At 34.3% G+C, this 25,980-nt stretch overlaps 6 protein-coding genes across 9 annotated transcripts; 5 read left to right on the top strand and 1 right to left on the bottom strand.

Moving 5' to 3' along the window:
- The first annotated feature begins 4,471 nt into the window (after positions 1–4,471).
- On the top strand, positions 4,472–5,396 carry maf-S (MAF bZIP transcription factor K). 4 transcript variants are annotated; one of them, XM_036362091.2, is made up of 3 exons: positions 4,472–4,607; positions 4,739–4,783; positions 4,884–5,396. In XM_036362091.2, the coding sequence occupies exons 2-3, from the start codon at positions 4,763–4,765 to the stop codon at positions 5,247–5,249; spliced, it is 387 nt and encodes a 128-aa protein (XP_036217984.1). In that variant the 5' UTR covers positions 4,472–4,607; positions 4,739–4,762; the 3' UTR covers positions 5,250–5,396. The 4 variants fall into 4 exon arrangements, with proteins under 4 accessions (XP_036217984.1, XP_036217986.1, XP_036217982.1 ...); XM_036362093.2 differs by having other exon boundaries at positions 4,739–4,765; XM_036362089.2 differs by lacking the exon at positions 4,472–4,607 and having other exon boundaries at positions 4,660–4,783.
- On the bottom strand, positions 5,365–25,850 carry LOC106622065 (zinc finger protein Xfin). Its single transcript, XM_070110298.1, has 13 exons — positions 25,282–25,850; positions 24,794–25,220; positions 24,173–24,730; positions 23,009–23,540; positions 22,728–22,945; positions 21,945–22,485; positions 21,669–21,865; positions 9,150–9,307; positions 7,513–7,977; positions 7,113–7,455; positions 6,849–7,049; positions 6,253–6,787; positions 5,365–5,687 (listed from the first exon to the last, which is right to left on the bottom strand). Exons 1-13 carry the CDS (start codon positions 25,711–25,713, stop codon positions 5,480–5,482), a joined length of 4,815 nt encoding a protein of 1,604 aa, XP_069966399.1. The 5' UTR covers positions 25,714–25,850; the 3' UTR covers positions 5,365–5,479.
- LOC106622063 (zinc finger C4H2 domain-containing protein) lies at positions 8,336–10,082 on the top strand. The gene has a single exon (XM_014241133.3). It carries the CDS (start codon positions 8,608–8,610, stop codon positions 9,520–9,522), a length of 915 nt encoding a protein of 304 aa, XP_014096608.1. The 5' UTR covers positions 8,336–8,607; the 3' UTR covers positions 9,523–10,082.
- Positions 10,554–13,296, top strand: LOC106622060 (zinc finger protein 260). Its single transcript, XM_014241130.3, has 4 exons — positions 10,554–11,072; positions 11,140–12,106; positions 12,185–12,719; positions 12,783–13,296. The coding sequence occupies exons 1-4, from the start codon at positions 10,791–10,793 to the stop codon at positions 12,949–12,951; spliced, it is 1,953 nt and encodes a 650-aa protein (XP_014096605.2). The 5' UTR covers positions 10,554–10,790; the 3' UTR covers positions 12,952–13,296.
- On the top strand, positions 13,802–17,314 carry LOC138857498 (zinc finger protein 420-like). Its single transcript, XM_070110273.1, has 5 exons — positions 13,802–14,207; positions 14,263–15,364; positions 15,426–16,139; positions 16,219–16,753; positions 16,822–17,314. The coding sequence occupies exons 1-5, from the start codon at positions 13,908–13,910 to the stop codon at positions 16,979–16,981; spliced, it is 2,811 nt and encodes a 936-aa protein (XP_069966374.1). The 5' UTR covers positions 13,802–13,907; the 3' UTR covers positions 16,982–17,314.
- Positions 18,146–20,736, top strand: LOC106622059 (gastrula zinc finger protein XlCGF58.1). The gene is made up of 5 exons (XM_014241128.3): positions 18,146–18,567; positions 18,634–18,958; positions 19,018–19,842; positions 19,905–20,433; positions 20,505–20,736. The coding sequence occupies exons 1-5, from the start codon at positions 18,277–18,279 to the stop codon at positions 20,659–20,661; spliced, it is 2,127 nt and encodes a 708-aa protein (XP_014096603.3). The 5' UTR covers positions 18,146–18,276; the 3' UTR covers positions 20,662–20,736.
- Positions 25,851–25,980: the final 130 nt, after the last annotated feature.

The following is a 25,980-nucleotide window of genomic DNA, read 5'->3' on the forward strand; positions in this document are numbered from 1 at the left end:
TTGCGCGAATGTTTGATTTTTTGCGAAAGACATATTGAGGGACATACATATGTACATATGTGTACATATATGCAAATATATATGGACATGCGAATGAAGGAAGGCAATTTCAAGAATATTCACATATAGACACATAAACATTGAAGCAAGTAAACAACAATAGCTGTTTGAGTTCACAGATTAGACAAATATGTTCTAATATGATATGTGGTGCTGCTTGTATAGCACACTTCCTTATTGCAATGAAATGTTTTGCCTAAGTTCAAATCCTATCATATTTTTATATATTATACTATTTTTTATTTTTATAACCCTTTTTTATGAAATGATATTTGAATTCTATTTTAGTATTATTTCCCTGATTATTAATATTTTCCTGTCAGAAGTCAATTTCTTTCGTTTTTATTATTTAAAGTTTTGTTTATGCGCATATCAAAGAACATCTGTGCATATGTATGTGTATACATTTTGCTTATAGAGTGGTGTAGTTCGTTTCGTACCCTGATAGTTGTGGTGAAATTTTATTTTCCAACTGGCGCGTTTTCGATGTTCCTCCATCGTAATTAACATTTTAGTACTGCTAACATTTGCTCCTTCTCTATTCATTTACGTTCTCTGTTTACGTTCTCTGCTTCTAGCGTATACGGAACTGGCTAAACAACGTGCGCTTATTGGAAACGTTTATTTACCCAACAACAACGTGCTATGTCCAATACGTTCGGCGGGTATTTTCCCGCAGCGATCGCCGGCGTCAGAGAACGTAAATGAATAGAGAAGGAGCAAATGTTAGCAGTACTAAAATGTTAATTACGATGGAGGAACATCGAAAACGCGCCAGTTGGAAAATAAAATTTCACCACAACTATCAGGGTACGAAACGAACTACACCACTCTATAAGCAAAATGTATACACATACATATGCACAGATGTTCTTTGATATGCGCATAAACAAAACTTTAAATAATAAAAACGAAAGAAATTGACTTCTGACAGGAAAATATTAATAATCAGGGAAATAATACTAAAATAGAATTCAAATATCATTTCATAAAAAAGGGTTATAAAAATAAAAAATAGTATAATATATAAAAATATGATAGGATTTGAACTTAGGCAAAACATTTCATTGCAATAAGGAAGTGTGCTATACAAGCAGCACCACATATCATATTAGAACATATTTGTCTAATCTGTGAACTCAAACAGCTATTGTTGTTTACTTGCTTCAATGTTTATGTGTCTATATGTGAATATTCTTGAAATTGCCTTCCTTCATTCGCATGTCCATATATATTTGCATATATGTACACATATGTACATATGTATGTCCCTCAATATGTCTTTCGCAAAAAATCAAACATTCGCGCAAGTGACAAAAAAACGTAGACGCACCATCATCGGCCAATAATATTCAAGCGAACTCGCGGCATATTTTCTAAGTATTTCATATTACAACGACAACAAATTCATTCATAAGGAACGTGCGCTGCTTCAAAGCAAAGTGAGTTCGTTCATAACTCTGCGCCGCGCTATTTTTTCTGTGCGCCTGGTAAACCACATTTGGTTTTCATATAGAATTCCTACCGCAAATGCGCGAAAATAAAAATGAATGAAATTGAATTTGAATGTCTTCAGTAAAATTGAAGAATCAGCAAAATTTCAATTTTACAATTTGTATCACTGAAAATCCTACCATCCCCCTCGCGTTTGTATGTTGCCCACAAGCTGCTTCCTCACAACATTTGCTAAAAATCAGAAATTGAAGAATTTGTCTGATGTTCACTTCAAAAAGGAGAATTGGCAACATGACCTCTTAGCGAATTTAAATAATATTTATATTTTTGCATATTATGCACTATTTATGGCATTAAATTACAAAATTTATATTAAATTTCCATTCATATGAAATCATTAACTACTTCTATATATTCTAAGCACAGTCCATATAGTACTTTTATATGTTTATTTATTATCATTATTTCATAGTTTGTCGATTTAGCCCATTTATCCAAATACGACGCTATGAAAATGCAGCCCAATCGGTAATCGCAATATTTCAAAAGAGCATAAGTCAATTTTCAACAGGAAAGCCCTGCAAAAAGGACAAACGAGACAACATAGCCGATCGACATTGTCGTAAAATTGTCGATTGAAACAAATTTTGTCAACTCCGCCACGATGCGCAAAATTCGGCGTCAATATGTATGCGAGCTCATATGTATATATGTATGTTTGTCGACAAAATCGTCATTTGGTTTTTTTCAACAACACAATGTCCGCGCGAACTCGCCGTTATTTCGTTGGCTTGCCATCATACACAAAGGCGTTTCAACTGAGGGCTCATAGTATATTAATATGCTGCTTAATTTGAATTGAAAAATACTGATGCATAAATTACTTATTTTCGAATTATAATATTAATATACGTAAAAATATAAATACACATATATTCATACTTATAATCGTTTTTAAAATAAATTCGATAAATAAAATATATATCTGAAATAATTATGTGGCAGTGCGCCCCAATCCCTCCTTGCCTGCGATCGTTCAACTCGCAAAAAGCAAAAAGTGTGGACAAAATTGCTTGTGCGGGGCAAGAAGAAGCAAGCATCAGCGTACGTGTACTCATGAATGTATGTGTGATTATCACATTTGTGTAAATACGCATAAATAAAGGAATATGCAATAAACCCAAACATATGAACATATTTTCCTGAAATATTTTAATTATCTCAGGAAGTTAAATATGCTATTAAAGTAATTGAATTATGATATGCTTAGATTCCAATTAATAAAATAAAAATTAAAGAAAATTTCAGTTTCATGAGTTTTAGGATTCGAACGTATATGCTCGTATTCGGAATGAGCTTAACTCCTTCGCGCTTACGACCTAAGCCACCACAAAAGTGGAAACGTGGCCGCTTAGCCACCGTTTTATTATTATCATTTGTTTAATAAGTATATTGCTCACGCAACGCACATACATAAGTTGGAAAAATAGCCTATTAAATGTTTATTTTATTATGAATTCTGAGGTTTTTACCGATAATACAGATTTTTAATTCAGAAGGCTTTTTATGATTATAAATTTGTCATATCATAGAAATTGAAAACATAAATCTAAATAGGTATGCGCAACGATTTTTCATATAGGAATATTCGTTGTGTCTATTTATAGCATTTCGCATATTGTGTGGTGATTTTTTCTTTTTCGAAGTTATATTTTTCGATGTTCCCTCATCTGGAACTACAAATTAGTACTCAAAAAGATTTCATTTAACATTTGCTCCTTCTCTATTCATTTACGTTCTCTGCCGGCGTACTTTTCATACTGTTCAGTTTACAATGTGATATGGCGACGCATCAATCGGAGACACGATCTGCCAGTAATCTTTATCAATTAAATTGTGGCGGTGCTTCGATTTTGGATTTTGAACCAGAGTTTGATATGCCTTTGGGCGCCTTCTTTCGCATGGCTTTTGGTTGAAACTTTTTTTAATTTAAGAATTTATAATGAAAATTTTTTTTTTAAATATTGTATTAATGTTAGCAATTTAACTGTGATATATAATTTTTAAGCATTGTATATACATAGTTTCTTAAACATATATATATATATATTTTTTTTTTTTTTATATACTTCCTATTCCTTATAGTGTATAAAAGAATAGCAAAGTAACGAAAATTGTAAATAAATTATATAAAATAAGAAAAGAAACTGAAGTACCCTTAAAATTTTCATAAAATTACTCCTCTTCGTTCGAAACAATTTTTTTGAGATACCACGCACTAACCGATATATATAATATTGTATATATGAAGTCAACCAACAGTCCAGATATGCTCATATTCAATCAATGGGACCCAAGTTATGGACCGATTTGAATCAGAGTTACTACATGTCGAAAGTATTATTTGTCAAATCAGTAAAATCGTTTTTGGGGCATGATATTTCTTATATAAATGGTTGGTATCACCCCCACAGTCCAACTGTTGATATGATCCACTGTATACTAGTCAATAAATTTAACCTTTTTTCTTTTGTGAAGAATATCAATTTCGAAAGAAAGCTCGTTTTAGCCACGTTCGTCTGTTTGTCTGTATATACGCGAACTAGTCCCTCAGTTTTTGAGATATCGATCGAAAACTTTTGACACGTCCTTTACTCTACAAACCGACCAATCAAACTCAAGTCTTTATATGGTAACATTTTTTATTTGACAAGACATCTCTACATTCTCGAAACAACCCGTTTCAGCTTTAGTTACAACAATAGTTATTGTAAGAAATCAACTGTGAAGGATATTGGAATTTCGGGGCAGTAAATTTTTTTTCACTGGTAATTATTCACCACTGTTTCATTTATTCACTGTGTTGCATTATTCAAATTATGATATGGCAACATCATGTGGTGAGTTTCTTTACTTCACTACATTTAATACTTAACGAAGCAACCCTACAGCTATTGTTGATAAAAAAAATTGAAAAGGTTTCATATTGTTCATCAGTTTTAATCATCGTAAAGGGTTTTATTAGTGAATTTCATATCTATATTGTTGGAGAAATTTCTACATTTTAATTGCAATTACAATTATTTATTCAGGTATTTATTTTCAATTGAAAGTGTGCAAGTGCTATAATTTGTTAAATTTAAGGCGAATCTATTATAATATAAACAAATTTTTCTACGTCAACTAATTTGACTACTGCGCAAACAAAATGGATGGACTACAGCATCGACGTGAACGAAAATCATCAATGGTAACACAACAAATTTACGTAAATGCAATGAATTATGAAAAAAATACTCACAAATTATGTGAAAACAAATGAAGTGGAATGAGATATTAACTTCTTTTATTTTGTTTATTACACAAAGGCACCGCTTTCGCCCTGTCCTATACCTGACATAAGCGACGATGAACTGGTCTCTATATCCGTGCGGGACCTTAATCGCACCTTGAAGTCACGGGGCCTCAATCGCGAAGAAGTTGTGCGTATGAAGCAACGTCGTCGTACGCTGAAGAATCGTGGTTATGCGGCTAGTTGCCGTATTAAGCGCATAGAACAGAAAGATGTCTTGGAGACAGAAAAGTCGCATGAATGGGTTGAACTGGAAACCATGCATGATGATAATGAACAATGTCGTAAAGACATAACTAACTGGAAGAATAAATACAAGGCCTTACTACAATTCGCGGCACATAATGACATTCCCATACCACCCGAGTTGGAGGGCTGTTGAGTAGCGCAGTGCAGTACACGCACATACATATGGTATATTCTTAATTATATTTTATAAGTAGTTTAATGTATACGACATCGATGATGGTGTTTTCTTATTAATATTAAATACTGTATTTAGGTTTTCAATAAATATTATTTACTAAAATTTGGCTATATTTTCCATTATTACATCCTTTTGTGACTAGTAATATTCCATAATGTATGTATGTATAATTCAAAACTGTTATCTTAAACAGACAGCATATTTAATGGAATGTCTTCGGCATGCTCCTCAAGCATTTCGATTGTGTCTTCTAGTTCATCTACTAACTCTGTTGCTTTCTTGATTGCTTGATTTGAATTTGTTGTAGCGATTATATACTTTTTTGCTAATGCATCTGAGTAGTCAGTTTTCTTAAAAAGGTGTTTATGTACGTTGCGCAAATGACGGCGAATCCTAAAAAAAAGAAGCAAAATATATGTATACTTCAACACGCAACTAATTCAGGATGACAATGCAGAAAAACAAACAATGTCACGCCTTTAATGTATTAACGTAAATCGCATACATACGGTTGTGTATGTATATACGTAGATCCATTAAAGAAGGAAAAACGTTAAATTCGGTAGCATCGAAGCTATAATACCCTTCACAAATACAAAAGATTCTATACAAAAACTTGTTTTGATCAGTCAATTTGCATGGCAGCGGTATGTTATATATATGTACGTTCCGAACGAATTTTTTTCGAAGATTGTGCAGTTGCTTTGAACAATGATACAGAACAAATTTCGTGAAGATATATTTCAAATAAAAAAAATTGCATGCAAGGACATGATTTTGATCGTTCAGTTTGTATGGCAGCTATATGCTATAGTGATCCGTGGTGTGACAAATGAGCAGCTTCATGAGGAGTAAAGGACGTGTGCAAATTTTCAGATCAAAATCTCAAGCTTGTTACAAATTTCGTGGCAAGCTTTATATACTTTGTACAGGGTATAAACACTGGATATTTACTTACTTGAATTGAGTTGGAAAGCCGCGCTGACAAACACTACACATTAGTGGCATACCCGTGTGCTCATACTGATGTTGTCGCAAACCGGCCAGATTTATAAATGTTTTCTCGCATTCGTCACATTTGTAACGCACGCCCAGATGACGTTTCTCATGATAGTTAAGATGTCCTTTAATGGCGAATTTTCGGTCACACATCGAACATGAGTATGGAAAGTCGCCAGTATGGAAACGTATATGTATTTCGAGATCTTTACGTCTTACAAACTTCTTATCGCAATGTGGGCAATCCATTGTCTCGCCGCGATGCATTTGCATATGTAAACCAAGATTCGATTTGCGTAAGAATGTTTTGGAGCAAACAGTACATTCGAATACTGCTCTATCTTCGGGTGAAATGTGAATGGTTTGATGTAATTGCAGATGTTCAAGTGAAAAGAAACGTTTGCCACAATCGACACATTCAATATTGCGATCACGCTCTTCGGAGTGCAGTTCCATATGTTTTTTTAGTGTGTAACGCGAAACACATCTTTTTGCTGAAACGAAATAAAATTTTATATTAATATAAAACAGTGTAAAATATTTTTGGTAACTTACGGCATTTGCTACATAAGAATTTTAGTTGTTTGTGGCGCCTCAAATGCACGTTATAGAATGTTTTTAATACGGTACGTCCACAATGCTTACAATCCAGATATTCATCTTTCTGATGCACCTGACGTCGATGCAGTCGCAGAGCATTTTTCGTTACAAATCGATTTTGGCAAATGTCGCAGGGAAAATTAAGTGTTTTGTCCGCTATAAAACATATTGAAGCATTGTGTAAAACTAAAAAGCCATTCAAGCACCCATTTTACATACCGTGGTCAATTTCATAATGTTGCAGTAAATCTCTTTGAAATTCGAATATGCAAGTACAAAACTCACATTTAAATTCAAAATATGTCTTGTCTGTTTCATCAATATTTGTGTCTTCCTCATTTCGGTAGGTGTTAGCACTTAGTACAGATTCTTTACTGGCTTTCGATGTCTGCGAATTATTGACAGCATTTTTAACATTTTTAGAAATTACTCGTTCAACACTGATTAATGTTGTCGGCGCGATTTCGTTATCTTCTTGAATATCATCATCCGGCGGCTCAAGTATCTCACTGGCAGCCAACACGGGAGAATTCTGGTTGTCAAACTCGAAATCTGTAAAACTCTAAAAATTATTATTATTTTAGTAGTTATATTAATTTTGTAGCATTTTCTATTGTACCCCAGTTTTCAGTTCCTCTTCATTTTCATCATGTTCTGATTCTTCAGCAATGGATTCGTTTTTATTTTCGATTTCATGTAGCTCACTATCACTTATTGGGGAATGTATAGATTTGGCACGATTATATTGTTCTTTTAATAACTGATTATTTAATTGTGCTCGGGCTATAAACTCATTAGCTTGCTTGAGTTCTAAACGGCAACGTCCACATATGTAATGGCAAGGCGGATATCCTTCAATAATAAAATCTTCTATCAGCACATTTAAGGAAGTGCATTTATTGAAAGACTCTAGTAAAGTAATGCTTCCACACTCGGCAGTAAATGTCTCCAGTAGATCAATATAATCCTCAAGATCATCCTCGGAAGCCACAGACAGACAGGAACGACAGCAACGCATATCTTCAAAGTGGATTTCAGCGCGACTAGGCGAATTCATTTTTATTCGCAAGCAGGATCCCTTTTTTCAAACGATATTCATCTAATAAAATATTTCAATCCTTTTCAATCTTCCCAGATACCATTGTCTTGACAACAAAAAAACTAATGTTGCCAGAAAAATTTATTTTAAATATGTTGACATCTAATAATGTACCGAAATCTAATATAATAGTTGCGTAAGAATAGAAGGCAACGTCTCTTCTCTCTGCTCTAAATAATTCAAAGCTTTGCATTTCATATTTCAATATTTAATTAAACCTAAATAATAATGTGTGTTCATCATTATTATAATTTCTTATTGGAATCGAAATTATCGGCATAAAAATTTACTCGTTTTACTATGGCTGTAAAACAAAGCCGAACCTTCAGGTATACCATTGTGAATCAGTTTTATCTAAAGAAGAAGAACTGAGTTTTGTACACAACATTAAGAAGTTTTAGATTTTGCAAATTAATTTTATTAAGTGAATTTTATAAAATATCACACATTTAATATTATAATACTGATAAATATGCAATAAAATTATTGTATCTGATTTGTGTGAGTGTTATACAAAGTCGACAACATATTTTGTGACGTGACGGAACTCCTGCGAAGAAAACCCCTAACCATCGACCAACGCAAACACTAACAGAAGGGGGTTAATAAGAAAAAATGGCCACCAGCGATATTTCCAGCTCCAATGAGCGCCACTATTATGCCAAACTTGAAGCTATCAAGGATATACGTGATAAAACAATTGCTTTAGAAAAGTTAAAATTGAAAATCATCAAAGAGGTGAAATTAAGTGATGATGAAGAAAAATGTCTGGATGAATACCGTAAAGAAATGGAGCATTTGTTGGAAGAAAAAATGTCACATGTCGAAGAGCTAAGACAAATACATGCCGACATAAACGATATGGAAAACATAATAAAGCAAACAAAAGAAAATCAAACGCGTTCCGTAGACATGGCAAATCGTGTGTATGAAGATTATCTAGCACTTAAATATCAAATTGATCATATGCGTCGCGACTATTTAGGATTAAGTCCCCTACGTGACTTACATGAAGAAGAGGGTAGTCCAATATCAAAAGATCGTTTCCAAACAAACTTTTTAAAGGTGAGCGCCGCTGCTGCGGCTGCTGTTGCTGCAGCACAACCAACATCATTGGCACGTCCTCATCCTCGACATCCACTTCTTCCGGAAGCTACCGTCACTGCATTGCCACCAACGGGCGGTGGTACTGGACCCACTGGTGGGCATGCTTTTATGCCACCCGCTCCACCCGGAACAGGCAATGCTGCCGCTGCTGCGGCTGCGGTACGTTTGGGCAAAAGCGATTTTTCTGCTCCACCGCCGCCTCCTCCACCTTCATCTCGTTTACAGCAGTCACCGGCAATTGGAATTGGTCATCATCCTTCATTTCGTTCAGATTTTAATGTGAACCTACGTCAACAACCGCCACCTATGAAGTCATGTCTATCTTGTCACCAGCAAATACATCGTAATGCTCCCATTTGCCCATTATGTAAGGCAAAGTCTCGTTCGCGTAATCCGAAGAAACCGAAAAAGAAAAACAATTAAACAAGGTTTCTTATTGGAAAATTTTACAAATAAGTTAAAAATTGAGCTTCTCCAATATGATGAAAGTAGATCACAGCAAAATTTAGCTAGTGCCAACAATGACTTCAATATAAGCAACATATGTATTATTTATTATAAAGCGTTAATAGCTTAAAAATAGTAATTAATATTGTGTATTTTAATTTTATACATCAATTATTACATAAATATACTAAAAACATAAACATCTATTAATTAACTAGCTCTGAACGGATAATATTAATTTTATTTATCGTAAAATTGTATTCGTTTTCATATAAATCACGTTATTTTTTTCATTTATATTTGTAAACATGCACACCTCTTAAATGTGAAGCGAGTTCAATTTGATTGCCATTGGTCCTCTTACAATATAATTAGCATACATAAATATGTATTATATAACGCATTTACAGTTTTTTAAATTTATTTTATATTTAATATCTATTCTTCGCTAATTAATTATGTATTATTAGACGAGTACAACCTATTATTTCGTAATCAAATTTTAAATATTAAAACTAACTAAGATAAGTGTCAAATTATTAATGTTATTTTTTTTTTTGACTGCGTATCAAATGCATTAAATTTTTTTTACAAATAAATATGTAGTTTTTAAATTTTTTGCAAGTACTTTCTGCTGTAGTGGCTAAGGAATGCTGCCGATTTGATGGTTCTTTGGCGGATATAAATCCTGCTGCGTTCACGTAGATCCAATGGAAGAGGATTTGTGATTGCTTTCATAATAAACTATGCAAGCCACCTATCGGTTAAGTCACCGGTTAATTACCTAACAGGGACTTCTGTTGAAGTTTTTATGAGTTTATTAAGAACTAATTGACAATTCTGACCATGGTATATACCCTTTACGATGATTCTAACCGAGACACTTGTGAGCGTTTATCCCTTTCTAACGCCAAAGCCTTAAGAGTTGTATTTGTTAGTTTCGCCATCAAATCTTTCAATGGATTTGAGTTTCGATAGCTGTGACTTCCTGGTATGTTATTGATAATTGAATATCAATCGAAAGTAAAACACATCTCTACATGATTAGAAAGGGAGCTCTCTTATCAGTAATCAGCTGTTTACAGACGCTAATATGCAAAATTCAATTCCCTGTTTCTCATATCTCCTGCATCTTTGTAACAGAATTATTTTGAAGAGTGTAATACTATAAAAAGTTATTAAAAGTGATAATTAAGTATTATAAAGTATTAAAGTTATATTTAAAGAATTTAAAGTATAGTAAAATGCAATGCCGAGCGTGCATGAAAGCAAACTGTAACAGCTTAATTGATATGAGTGTTGGTGGAGCAGATGGAGGACAAACACTTTTTGACTACTTCAATGATTGTACACAGCTATGTGCAACTGCCAGTGATAGTTTTCCTAAAACACTGTGCAAAACCTGCACTGGAAAACTACGCATTGCATATAGCTTTAAAAAATGTGCACTGGAGTCTAACGAAATGTTTGAAAAGTTTCTAAGACTACAAAAAATTAATACACAATCTCCTACTAATTCAATTGTGGTAATTATACAGAAAAATATGTATTACTTTATGCAATAACATAATTCGATGAAGATTTATTCAATAGGATATTGAAGATTGCTCAAACGATCCTTTGGAGATAGAATTCTGTGAAGCGGTGAAATCTGTAAAACGAACTGATAGTGAATTCTCTCTGGTTGAGGAAGCTTGGAACCAATTTTCTAGTTTCGAAGGTGAATGTTCCAACGACCATAATCAGTCACAAGCGGATATAATAGAAGACTCTTACCAAGAAGATTCATTTCCCGGTATTGAGGCATATGAGACTGATGCAGTAGAATATAATATAGGAGATTTGCAGACACATATAAGGAGTCACAGGTTAGAAATGGACAACACTTCCACATCAGTTTTTGATATACAAAATGACAATAAAACGCTAATAAAAAAGTCGAATGAAACGAAAGAAGATAGTTCAAGTTTAAGTTTTGAAGAAACTAATCATATAGAAATAGAAATCGATACTACTAGATTACCGTGCTTGTATTGTAAACAATTATATTCATCGGATTTCAAACTTCAGCTTCATGTAAAAAAACATTTATTTAAATGTCCCTTCTGCTCGAAGATTTGCACAGATGTGAGTAGGTATTACAGACATATTAAACGGTTACATAACTGCTCAGAAACTGAAGTCCCTGCTACGCAGGTTGTTATGAAAGGAGTTGAAATAATTGAAGACCAACTTATAAATTGCAAAATTTGCAATGTAACCTTTGCAACTATAGCTGCCTACGACAGACACTTACGCCGAAAACATGAATCTGATAAAAGCGATGCAGAAATGCTAAGTGACAATAGTGAGACAGTTAAATCTAATGTTTGTCATGGAACCATTTCTAACGTAGAAGACGACGTTGAATCCAACGATTGTATAGAACAGCCTGAAAAGAGTTTGTATAGAAATATATATACCTCCGAATGTGAACAGGAATCTCCTAAGGAAAATCTGCAAGCAAATATACATAAGCAAAATCTAAAAGCGAAGAAAAGGTTCCTTTGCTCATTCTGTCGTAAGTGAAAATCATTAACTAACATTGTATATTTATTTCAAAACGTAATTCTCACTCTACTGTATACATTTTTTTCAGCCCGTGTATTGTCTACTAAACGTGCTGTACAGATTCATGAAAGGAATCAGCATTTACACATTGAACCTGATCTTAAGGAATGCTCATTTTGCCAAAAGAAATTTGATAAGGCATATTTAAGAAAACATATCGAAAATGTGCACATTGGAGAGCGAAAATTTAAATGCGATATTTGTGGCAACATGTATAAAACCAATGATAACGTTATGCGACACAGACTTTTACACACCAAGGATCGCAATCATCCATGTCCAGTATGTGATAAAAGGTTTACTGAAAAATCTGAACTCAAAGTGCATATGCGGCTTCACACAGGTGAAAAGCCATATGCCTGCCATTTATGTGATCGTCGCTTTCGAATAAGAGTTCATCTCACATATCACTTGCAACAACATGCTCGTATTAAACACAAATGCAACGTTTGTGGAAAGGAGTTCAAACACGGCAAATCTTTAAGAAACCATTTCTATGTACATACCAACATTATGCCATATACGTGTTCAGTTTGCGGTTACGGCTCTGTCAAACGAGATTAGTACGTAAATTTATTATTAATTTTAATTGAATATTTGATTGTTACATTCTTTACTATTTATAGTTTCGTCAAACATATGTTGAATAAGCATGACAAAACGATGTCAGTTGATGAGTTATTTGCAATATTCCAAACGAATACTGGCAGATCTCCTTATGTAAAGGTAGTTGACGACGTTGTATTGAACGATGAGCTGTATGTCCATGACTTTAGTAATGGTAATGGCGAATAGAAATGGGGTTTAGTTTATTTTACTAATTCTGTAATTATTTACAAAAACAGTAACAAAAAATATTGAAAGTTTTTAAATTAGAAAAACGCATTGGAAATAAAATAATCCATTACTATTTCAACATTTTTGACATACTTTGGTTAAAGCCTGCAAAGGAAGCATAAATAAAACATGTAACAAGAAAAAACGTTAACTTCATTTGCACCCAAGCTATAATATTAAATATTCCATACAAGAGCTTGATTTTTATCGTTCAGTATTCGGAGATTGCAGAATTGTTTTATACAATTATCCACGCCAAAATTCATAAAGATATCTAAAATAAAAAAATTGTACATACGAAGACATGATTGTGATCATTCTGTTTATATGCTATATGCTATAGTGGTACGATATTAGGTATCGGTTCCGACAAATGAGCAACTTCTTGGAGACGTGTGCAAAATTTCAAACTGATTGACTAATTTGCGTATGTATAGGCAGATGAACATGGAAAAATCATCTCAGCTCGCCATGCTGATCATTTATATATGTAAGTATATATTTTATAGGATCTCCGTCGTTTACATCTGTGGGTTACAAATTTCGCGGCAAATAAAATACCATGCTCAGGCTGATGTGGTTTCCCATCACTTGAACATTCGAAATACAAAGCTTTCTGATTTAAGTAAACTAAATTCAGCTCTTCTTATCATTCCATATTTACCGCAGGTAATCAAAACAAAATGTAATATCATTATATTCATTGAAGTAATTTTAATTAATTTTAGTTAAAACATTGCAATAAAAGTATTTTTATATCGATTTGTTATCGATAAATTTATTACAACAGTTTCATTACTAATGAGATAATCAAAGGAATTGTATGTAAAGCGGTAGTACAAACTAACATTTATTTACATTTCGCCTAAATTTAATTGGGTGTAATACTTCTCCATGTTAAAATAAGTACAAAAATGCATTGTCGGGTGTGTATGCAAAGTAAATGCCAAATCTTGTTCGAGATGAATATTCTTGGCACAGAAGACGGCAAAAACCTTTACGATTGCTTCAATGAATGTACACAACTAGATGCATCAGCAAATGATGATCTGCCCAAAACACTTTGTAAACTATGTGCACAAAAGCTAGAAATAGCATATAACTTTAGAAGAAGTGCACGTCAGTCGAATGAGGAATTTAAGAAACTTCTAATATCTCAAAAAATGGAAACTGATTCGGTTGATAGTTCACCAGAGGAATTGTGTATGCTGGAGGTAAATATATGTTAAATGATTAAATGAATAAGAAATATTAAAATTTATATCTTAGGATACGGAAGAAAGTACTGAAGATCCATTAGATATGAGTTTTCATGAAGCGCTAAAGGCTCTTAAGAAACCTTCGGTGGAATTGCCAAAGGAAAAGTCTTGCTTAGAGGAAGATCCAAATCGATCTTTGGAGGAACCTTTGATTGAATTTCCAACGGAGAAGTCTTGCTTAGAGGAAGCTCCAAATCGATCTTCCGAGGAAGCTTTGATGGAATTTCCAACAAAAAAGTCTTGCTTAGAGGAAGCTCCAAATGAATCTTTGGAGGAAACTTTGGTGGAATTTCCAACGGAAAAGTCGTGCTTAGAAAAATCTCCAGATCGAACTTTGGAGGAAGCTTTGCTGGAATTTCCAACGGAAAAGTCTTGTTTAGAGAAAGCTCCAAATCGAACTTTGGAGGAAGCTTTGCTGGAATTGCCAAAGGAAAAGTTTTGCTTAGAGGAATCTCCAAATGGATCTTTAGAGGAACCTTTGATGGAATTTCCAACGGAAAAGTCATGCTTAGAGGAATCTTCGAATCGAGCTTTGGAGGAAGCTTTGCTGGAATTGCCAACGGAAAAGTCTTGCTTAGAGGAATCTCCAAATGGATCTTGGGATGAAGCTTTGATGGCATTTCCAACGGAAAAGTCTTGTTTAGAGGAAGCTCCAAATCGAACTTTGGCGGAAGCTTTGGTGGAATTTCCAACGGAAAAGTCGTGCTTAGAGGAAGCTCCAAATCGATCTTTGGAGGAACCTTTGATGGAATTTTCAACGGAAAAGTCTTGCTTAATGGAATCTCCAAATCGAACTTTGCTGGAATTTCCAACAGAAAATTCGTGCTTAGAGGAATCTCCAAATCGATGTTTTGAGGAAACACAAATAGAAATCGTAAGGGATAGCACACCGGTGGCCACCACAGAAATACAAGATACAGCAGCGGATGACAATGATGAACAGTTGCAAGTAATCATGGCAAATGAAACTAAAACACATAATTTATTTCGGCAGGACGAATATGAAAGTGAAAAGGAGCGCATAAAAAATGTGGATTATAATTGTGAGATATGTAGTAGTACATACACAAACAAAAGTGAACTTGAAAAACATATATCACAACAGCATAAATGTAAGTCCATAGGTATAATCTATTTATCACCTTAAAATATTTTTATATTTATATATTTTAGCTGAAGTAATTTGCTTAAGTTGCCCAAAGATTTTTAATATGCCTATTGAGTTGAGAATTCACTACCAACTTGTACACGGAACCGATTCACCAGTACAATGTAATTTCTGTAGTGAAAAACCTCTATTGCCTCGTAATGAGCTTGTCAGTCATTTTCAAACAACTCATAATTCCCGCTACTTTTGGTATTTCCCTTATGTACAAAAACGACATGTAATCGATACGGATATTCGATCGCCCACAAAATACACATGTAAATATTGTCAAAATATTTACACAACGGTTATTGATTTAACAGAGCATATTAGATCACACCTGGTTAAATGTCCATTCTGTTTAAAAAATTTTAACAGAATGCGTACATATTACTTACATGTTAAACGTTTGCATAACTGTTCAGCAAGCCAATTTCCGGCTATACCATTAGCGGGAGATAGCAAAGATAAACCGATTCAATGTAAAGCTTGTAACAAAAGCTATATAAATTTAGGCTTATACAATATGCATTTAAAAGACAAGCACAGTAAAGGAACAGAATCAAAAGTTAAACAAAAAACGACAGAAAATCAAGCAAAGGAATCATCGATGTCAGAAGAAGAAGACGAGGACGAGGACACCGTTCAAGCGCCAAAAAAATCGGGTAAAAAGGAAAAAAGTAAAAAGAAAAATATTCCGCAAATAAAGGAGAAAAAGAGGTTTCTCTGTTCATTTTGTCGTAAGTATTGACGTTATAAATAATTTGTATACCAATTTACGAAATAAATGCTTATATAAAAAAATCTTTAATATTCCAGCACGCGTGTTATGTTCAAATGTGTCGTTGGCGTCGCACGAAAGAAGTCAGCATCTCAATTCAAAAACAGATATTAAGGAGTGTCCAATATGTCAGAAAAAATTAAAGTCGGATTACATAAAGAATCATATTAAAACTGTACATATAGGGGAACGTAATAACATTTGCGATATTTGTGGCGGTGCCTATAAGAGTCCTAGTCAACTTAAACGGCATAAACTGTTGCATCTGACAGATCGCCATTTGCCATGCAGTGTATGTGATAGGAAATTTACGGAAACATCTGCCCTGAAAGTGCATATGCGCATTCACACGGGCGAATTGCCATATGCATGCCATTTATGTGATCGTCAATTTCGAACCCGGTCACACTTTACCTATCATTTAGAACACCATGCAAATATAAAGAAAATATGCAAAGTTTGTGGCAAAGAATTCAGCGATGGCACAACATTGCGAAGACACTCGTTCGAACATAATGGGAAAATGCCATATAGATGCACTGCTTGCGATTATCAAACTGCAAAACGTGAATAGTAAGTTTTATTGAATTTAACATTGTCTGTTTAATGAGAATGAGAAAACTTATATATTTTTATTGCAGTATAACGACACATATGCTCCGAAAACATGACATTAAAATTACTGAAGATGAATTATTTTTAATGTTTAAAACGAATACTGGTAAATCGCCTCGCGTAAAAAGTGTTGAATACCTAAAAAAGTTGACAGAAAATTTGCAAACATCAGATAATTCAAATTAATGCATAGGGGTAGTGTTGTTTTTATTTAGAAAAATCTTAAAAAATGCTATCGGGTTTATCATTATTTTTCTTGAAAGGAAAAGTGTAATTAATTTGTGCAACTTATAACATTGTATTTTAGTAAGAAATTGTAATGTTACTTATATCTACTATTTGAATGGCAACCAAATATTACAATAGAAAATCTATATACAAGTATCTAATCTCCTTTTCTTACCAAATTGTGCACCACAGTAGATATACTGGTACATCTAATTTCGTTTTGTTACACGGTTTTGATTTAACACGGTTTGAAAATAAAACATTTTTCAAAATATTTTGAGCTCAATTTTATTTGTCAGATTTAATTTTTGGGAAATACTATGTTCATTTCACAAATTTAGAGGTATTAGCATTTTATGGATTCAAACAAGTTTAATGGTCAGAGCAGTTGTAAATAGCACAAATATAGGGGAATGATCAATGTTTCTTTTTACAACCAAGCTATGTAAAACAGAATAAGGTGTATATTGAGTTGTGCACAAATGCTGATTTAACGGTTTACTATTGCCGTACTATCGATATATAAAAATATATATACCAGGGCCTATTGATGATACTTCTCCGATATATCGAAACTTAATGCCCATCTCTGGCACATATAATCTGCATTTCAAAAATATTTTTAAAACTTTGTTTATTATTATTTTTTTAATTTTATTATATATATTTTAAAATTTTTTATTTATTTTTATTTAATCTTATTATTTGTTACATTTTTGTTTTATTGTTTTTATTATTAATTGGGTCGGCTTTAGAATACCGTCCCAGGATTTCGGCGATAAAATGGGTATACGCGGATAGAGGAGGTCCTCCAGATCAAGAATGTATATAGATATAACCGTAAAAAACTTATAGTTTTCGAGATATTTGGGTTTAAAGTTCAAAATCTCAATTATTTCAAGTATGTATTTTTTCCATATGAAATGAATTTTACACTTATACTTCATTTTTATATCCACTAACACTTCACTAATTCGTTTTAACATACCAGCGGCTATCAATGTTATTCCCGGAATCCTGGAACGGTATTCTAAAGTTTTCCCATTAAGTTTTTGTTATTTGCGCAGCTGTTTATTTTATCTGGTGTTCCTACCGATATTAGTGCAGAACTATCGAGCAAAGCAAGAACATCGGTAAAATCGATATTGTATTGCTTGTTTTATCATCACTAATTAGCATTAAAAAAGATCGTGAAATAAGTATATTTTGTATCGCAAACAAATTGGAATTGCAACGAAAACAAAATATAAAAAATGCACTGCCGTGCTTGTATGCAAGTGGATTGTGAAACGGTTGTGGATATGAATTATGCCGCAATTGCGGAGGATGGTAAAACTTTATACGATTACTTTAATGAGTGCACTCAACTACAAGCAACAGTGAATGATGAACTTCCACAAATATTATGTACAACTTGCACAGAAGACCTACATGATGCCTATAATTTTATAAAGAGGGCTCGTAAGTCCGATGAAGAACTTAAAAAGAGTTTGACAACACAAAAAGATGGCGTAGGCATTTATACTACAACCCAAACTACACAGGTACAGGAAGACCATCGAAAATATGTCTCCACCATAAATATAAAGTTTAATAATTGTTTTCATTAGTATATAGTGGAATGCACTAATGATCCTTTAGCGACACCAGAACGACAAATTGTCGCAACTGAAACTTTCAACACTGCTGGCGGTGCTGAAGTGGCTATATCTGCGTCAGAAATAAAGGTGGAACTAGAGCTTTCAGAAGATTTTGAAAGAATAATGGAGGATCATGTTGTGAAAAGTGATTCCGAACCTTCACTGCACGGCGGGGACAGCGATGATGACAGCGGTGACGTTATCAAGCCAGGCATATCACATTCTTGTGAAATATGCGATTGCACATATTTATCGCAAAAGAAACTGAAAGATCATATATTCGATCTGCACAAATGTAGGATTTTTAATTGTTGAATTTTTCCGTTTCTATGTAAGTTTATTTTCATTTTCTAGCTCACATCATTTGCATGAAATGTCCAAAAGTATACGAGCTTCCCACCGAACTACAACTTCATGAATCTCTTGTACATAGCACAGAATCGTCATTTCAATGCACATGGTGTAGTGAATCCTTACAACGTGAAGATCTACCTAAACATATTCAGAAGAAGCATAAAAATTCTTATAGAAAATATTTTCCGCGTACGAGAAGACGTTGTAATGATAATGATGAGAAGAATACTTTTGGATGTGACGATTGCCAACTGCAATTTTCATCCATACTGGAGTTATCCTATCACATAAAGGAACACAAATTTGACTGTCCATTATGTTTGATGAGTTTTAGAAAACATGGTACGTATCGGGCGCATGTTAAACGCATACATAATCATTCCATAAGTAGCTTAAAAGCTGCGGTTGGTGTTGAGGATGACGATGCGAATAAGCCATACAAGTGTTCCTTATGCGCCAGACAGTTCAGATTAAAAGCGTCTCTTCAAGGACATTTGAAAGTGAAACATAACCAATATACACGGCAAAATGCCAAACATGACGACGATAAGTTATTTGAATGCGCGTTTTGCAATATGCGTTTTGCAAGCCAAAATTCGCTTTATCACCACAAAAGACGCAAACACCAAGATTTGTTAGCAACGCCTGTTGCAGATAGTGAAATCAGTACTACGGTGGTGGAAATGGAAAATGAAACAGCAAACAATGGATTTGTTAATTGCACATTTTGTCATAAGGACATACCAACAAGTGAAATTAAGTATCACGACAGACGGCACAAGTATGCCTTGAATAAAAAAAGAAAATTTCTGTGTGCATTCTGCCGTAAGTATTAAAAAAAAAATATTTTCAATAACTTATGCAATAACTCTTTCTTATTACTATAGCGCGTGAATATAATTCGGAAACGTCTGTTAAATTGCATGAGAAAAAAGTTCATATGTGCGAGAAACCCGAACCCAAGGAATGTCCAATATGTCAAAAAAAAGTTGATCCGAAATATTTGAAAAACCACATCGAGAACGTGCACACGTCCGAGCGTAAATTTATCTGTGATATTTGCGGCGATCCCTTCAAGAGTTACGTTTTACTGCATAGTCATAAACGTTTGCACTTGGAACGTAATTTCGCATGCACTGTGTGCGAAAAAAAGTTTATACGCTCATCTGATTTGAAAGTCCATATGCGCATACACACAGGCGAAGAGCCATACGCTTGTCATTTGTGTGATCGTAGGTTTAAAATCAAAGTGCGCCTTAATTATCACCTGCAGCGTCATGCTGGCATAAAGCGGAAATGCCAGGAGTGCGGAAAAGAATTCAATCATGTTAAACAGTTGAAAATCCATTCATATAAACACACTGGCATGCCATATAGATGTTCCGTTTGTGAATACGGCTGTGCGCAGCGTGATGTGTAAGTACTTCTTCACTTTTTGTATATATTGTCCTTTGTTGATATGCGTTTCTTTTGACATCATTTCTTAGTTTTCGAAAGCATTTATTGCGTATGCACGATATGACTATGACTGATGAGGAGTATTGTGCAATGTTCAAAGCGAATACTGGCCGAAATCCGCATGTGAAAACTCTGGAAGAATTGCAGTCGGAGGCGCAAAATATAGAGCAAGAGCAGTCAAACTAAAACATTTGTACAACAAACAAAAAATATTATTTATATTTTTAAATATAATAATGAACTTAAAGTTGTACAAAATAATTTCGTATTTCTTTTATTTATTGCTTTAATGACCCTATAAAGTTAATAATATATAACCGAACAGAGTGAAGAGCTGTGTCGATTTAGCCATGCTATATCTGTCACTCAGTTTTCGAGATATCAATCTAAAATTTTGCACACATCCTTATCTCTTCAATAAGCTGCTCATTTGTTGGAATCGTCTATATTGGTTCACTATAGCATATATCTGTCATTCAAACTGAACAATCGCAATCAAGTTCTTGTATGAATTTTTTACGAGGTATCTACACGAACTTTGGCATAGATTATTGTTGTTGTTGTCAAAGTCAACACTATATTCTTCGAACAAATTATTCAGATCGGCCCACTATAGCATATAGTTGCCATACAAAATGAACGCCGTTCCCTCGACAGTCGGGTCTAAGTAAACGGGACGGACCCGGACTGTCAACTCGGCACCATTCCTCCAAATTACTTCAGGAATGTTTTCTGTCGCTACTACAGCAACAACAACACCGATCATAGGGTTACTATAGCTTCATTGCAATCGAAGTTAACTTTTTTTCCTGTTTTTAATATATTTGATAATCTATAATCTGATAATGTCTGTGTAAGGTAGAGTTAATTTAATTTGGAGTTATAAAATCATTTTGTACTATAGTAGTTTAAAATTCTACTCATCGAGACTTTGCACCATTAACCTCCTCTTTTTATAGCTCTCCTTTCCTTGCTTTATTAAACCTGTGTGGTGATATTTATATTAAAAGCTAATTACCACTAAAAAAATGTGTAATAATCGCGTCTATTCTAAAAAAAATCTTTTATCTTTAATTAGGTAATAGCATTTACATATATAATTTTTCATTATTTATTTAATGCTTAAATTTTTTCAAATTTGCTATACATAAAGTTATAGAAATAATTTTCATAATTTACAAGTATGTATAATCAAACTTCATTAACCATATTTTCATCTTCTTTCTCTTCATCTACAATGAAATCAGCTAATTCCTGTGAGTCCATATTCTCCTGAGATTTGTTGCTGGAATTGAAATGTATCGCCTTTCCCGTGTATTTCGCAAAAACAGCTGCCAATTCGTCAGCTGTTAGAATTTTATTATGAACGCGTTGCATATGATTGGAAAAACTAAAGGTAAATTTATTAAAAATTAACACGTAATTACACACACACAAATGCTTTAAACACTCGTCAAAGACGCGCTTACCGCAAACGGCGCGTAAATCCAACATCTGGACACAATTCACAGCGATAAGGCATGCCAGTATGCTTGAAGAGATGCTCTTTTAGTTGATTACGATTGTAATAAACACTCCCACAATATGTGCACGGATGTTTGACGCCTTCATGCCGTTGCAAGTGATATGTGAGTCGTACTTTGATTGCGAAACGTTTACTACACAGGTGGCAAGCGTATGGCAGTTCGCCGGTATGTGTGCGCATGTGCACAATTAAATCTGCTTGCCGTGTGTATTGACTTTGACAGTGTATGCATTCGAAAGACTTGTCTGCGGCATGCAATAGCCTGTGGGCGGTCAGCTCCCAAGCGCTCTTGAACGCATTACCGCATACATTACAATAGTGTTTGCGCTCCGCTAGATGCACGCGCTGCATGTGACAATTGAGATCACGCTGTTGATAACATTTGCGCTTACAAAAGCCACATGCATATTTTGGCTCCTCCAATTTAACCAGATGCACGTTGTGTTCATGCACACTGAGCGATTTCGCATTGGAGAATTCACGTGCTGCAAAGCAGGAATTTGTAGATTGGTTATTATTTTAAATTTTGAAAATTTTAGTTCATCACTTTGTAAGTTGCAAAGTTGAAATGTAAAATTAAAGTAATACATAATTTTAAAGTGCATGTATGTTCGTATATTTGGCGTACTTTTTATTTTATTTTATCTAATCTATCGTCTAAAATGTTAGATATACATATAACTGTATATACAACATAAAGTACAAAATCTCTACTGCAACTACTTTCAGCTGTGCACCACTTCCGATTCCAGTGCAATTTCGTCGGCATTAATCAAAGTATTATCCGCTTCCGTAGCTATTTTAGAAGCCGTCCCTTGCGAATGTTCGTCAAAATATTCAATCTGTCGTATGCGTGTGGCCTTGCCAGTGTTTTGCTGGAACATAGCAACTAACTCTTCGTCGCTCATACTCGTGCAATGTACGCGCTGCAAATGTCGTTTGAAGCTGCAATAAAATGAAACGAAATTAATATATTGTAGCAATTGACATTGCTCTGTCAATACTTACACATCGCGATTGGCAAAGCCATGTCCATCACATCTTTCACAACGATAGGGCATGCCCGTGTGTTTGAAACTATGCGCTTTTAATTTCTGTTTCGAATTGAATTCTGCACCGCAATCCTTACAACGATGCTTTATGCCATAGTGCTTCTGTAGATGGTATGTCAAACGTACTTTTATTGCAAAACGTTTCTCACACAGATGACAGGCGAATGGCAGCTCTCCCGTATGACTGCGCAGATGCACATCTAGATCGAATTTACGCGCATAGCATTTTTCACAATGTGGACATTTGATATTTTTTTCCAAATGCAATTTCATGTGATTTACCAATTGATTCTTGAGCTTAAAACCATTGCCACATATCGGGCAAAAGTGATCTCGTTCTTTGTGCGCTTGTTTGCGATGCTGCTGCAACAAATGTTGTGTAGCATAGGAACGATCACAGTCCGAGCAAATGTATATAACATCCGGTGATGCCCCCTGATGCATTTTCTCGTGTTGATTGAGGGATTTTTGACTTTTACACTCGCGTGCTGAGAAAATATTTAGCATGTTCATATATTTTTAATTACTTTTAGAAACTTTACTAGAAATCACAGCTTAATTTTTAAAACAATTTAGCACTAATAAAAGTTTCGGCTTTGAAAAAAAAATCGTATGCTAGATGAGATTTTTCACTAAACCAATTTTAATACTAGCTATTATAAGGGAAGTCAAGCAACATTTGTTAGACGTTTCAAGCATATTTGTTGTTGTAAACATTTAAGAATCCAAAACGATTTGTAAAATCTTGCTGTGGCGACATTTATACGCCAACTAACGTTTAATAGATATACATAGATAGTCGCGATTTACAAATCGAATTTATTTCAGGACAGGCACGTTCGTTTTATAAGCATTTTTAAAAATATTTGTTGAACGTCCTTTAAGTTTACAACAACAAATACGTACAACGTAAGGTTTATGAACTTTATGAGAAGTTTTTATAGAAGCATTACAGCTATTTTATAATTTACTTTTTTCGCGAACCGGACACAAATTCACGTTTTTACAAAAAAAAAAACATGTTTATAAAATCTCCTAATATTTTTAAATATTTCGGTATAAATAATAGTAAAAAACATTTGAATACTTACAGCTAATAGAAAAATATTTGTTTACTTACAGCAGTAGGCACAAAGAAATTTCGTTTGCGTCTCCTTCGCCTCGCGCTCCTTTTTCACATGTAAGGCCATATGTTTTTCGAGATTTCGCCTGAGCAGTTGTTTTTTACACATTTCACATTGCACTATCGTATCACCGCCTTCACTAACTAACTTCTCATATTCCTCCGTGTGTACACCGCGCATATGTTGACGTAAATTACTAGTAGTAACAAAACGTTTTGCACAAAATTGGCACTCATGCGGCCGTTCATTCTGGTGCGTATGTCTGTGATCACGCAAAGCGGCTTCTGAACGCATAAAACATTTACACACTTCACATTGCCATGGTGTTGCTTTGGCTGGATCGTTTGGTGGTCTACCAACTGTGGGAAAGTATTTTCTATGTTCTGCTGGATGTTCATTACGAAAGTGTTCCGTTAATTTTGTTCGCGCGAATGGTGGTAACAACGGACAGCGTCTACATTGTACAGGATAACTATCGGGATGTATTAGTTCTTGGTGCTCTTTCAATTCTTCGGTTGCCTCGAAAGTTTTCGTACACTTTTTACAATTGTTTACTGGAAATGAAAAAAAAAATTTTTACTACAAATTATACAAATATAATGTTTGGAAATTCATACGATCGGTGGTTTGTAGTTCGTTTTCTTGTGCATGGCGCAGTTGTATATGGTTGTCCAGTTTATTTTTGCATCGGAATGCACACATGCATAGCGTACATTTGTACGGTCGCAATGAACGGTGCATATTCATATGACCCTCATAAGAAACATCACCACACAAAACACGTTTGCATTCTATGCATTTCCATTTTCCTCCTTTACTGGATGTATTGCTTGCGTCCGATTGCGCAACATTTTCTTTGTACATTTTCAGGTATTCTTCGTCACCTTCGTCTTCTGCATAATATCCTGCTGTTTTTGATTGTGATTCACGTTCCTCGTCCATCTCAACCTCCGTTGTCTCAACAGTTTGGTCCACATAACTGTTATCGATAAGTTCTATGTTATCTAAAGAGCTTTCACAAATGCTTAGTTCATTTTTTTCAACCTATGTAATAATGATGTTAAAATATATTTCGTACATAAACACTAGTTGTATATTAAGTTACCTCCATTATTTCTACAACACTGCTCTCTTCATGCTCTTCGGAAACTTCTCCTGGAACATGTACGTGTTCTATGATTTCCTCAACCACACAATCTTCCACTTCACTGCCTTCTACTACTTCTAAAGGCTCCATTACTGTATCACCCATTTCGCTATCTAATGAATCCATTTCGGAGGACAAGTACTTGTGTGAAAAGCTTTCACGAAGTATTCCATCAGCCTGTCTGGCATTTTGTACGAAATTAAAAGATATTTCGAGATCTTGAGAACAATGTGTGCACAATACTCCTGGCAGCCCGTCATCAAGTCCCGCTTCCAATTGTGTGCATAAGCTAAAGCATGTAAAGAAATCGACACCATCAGCTATGTGCGTCTCCATACGAATAAAGGAGGTGTCGTTCGAATTGAGGCAGGCGCGACATTGGTTAACCATTTCATTTGACGCTTCTCGTTTAAATCTTTGCAAGACTTATTAGTAACACGAATTTATATAAAATTAAAGATTAAAACTTGCCGTTTATTATTTACCTCAATAACACGTATGTTCAACCAATTAAATGTATTCAAGCAATGTGTGAAATGACAGGGTTGCATTTTATGCATGAAAATTAAAATTTTACCACAGTGTAGTAAATTAAAAATACTGTCAAAGGTAACCCAGGCTTTTAAATGAGCGTATGTGTAAAAAACATGAGAGAGT

The sequence above is a fragment of the Bactrocera oleae genome, chromosome 5, assembly GCF_042242935.1.
Source record: "Bactrocera oleae isolate idBacOlea1 chromosome 5, idBacOlea1, whole genome shotgun sequence".
Lineage (NCBI taxonomy): Eukaryota > Metazoa > Arthropoda > Insecta > Diptera > Tephritidae > Bactrocera > Bactrocera oleae.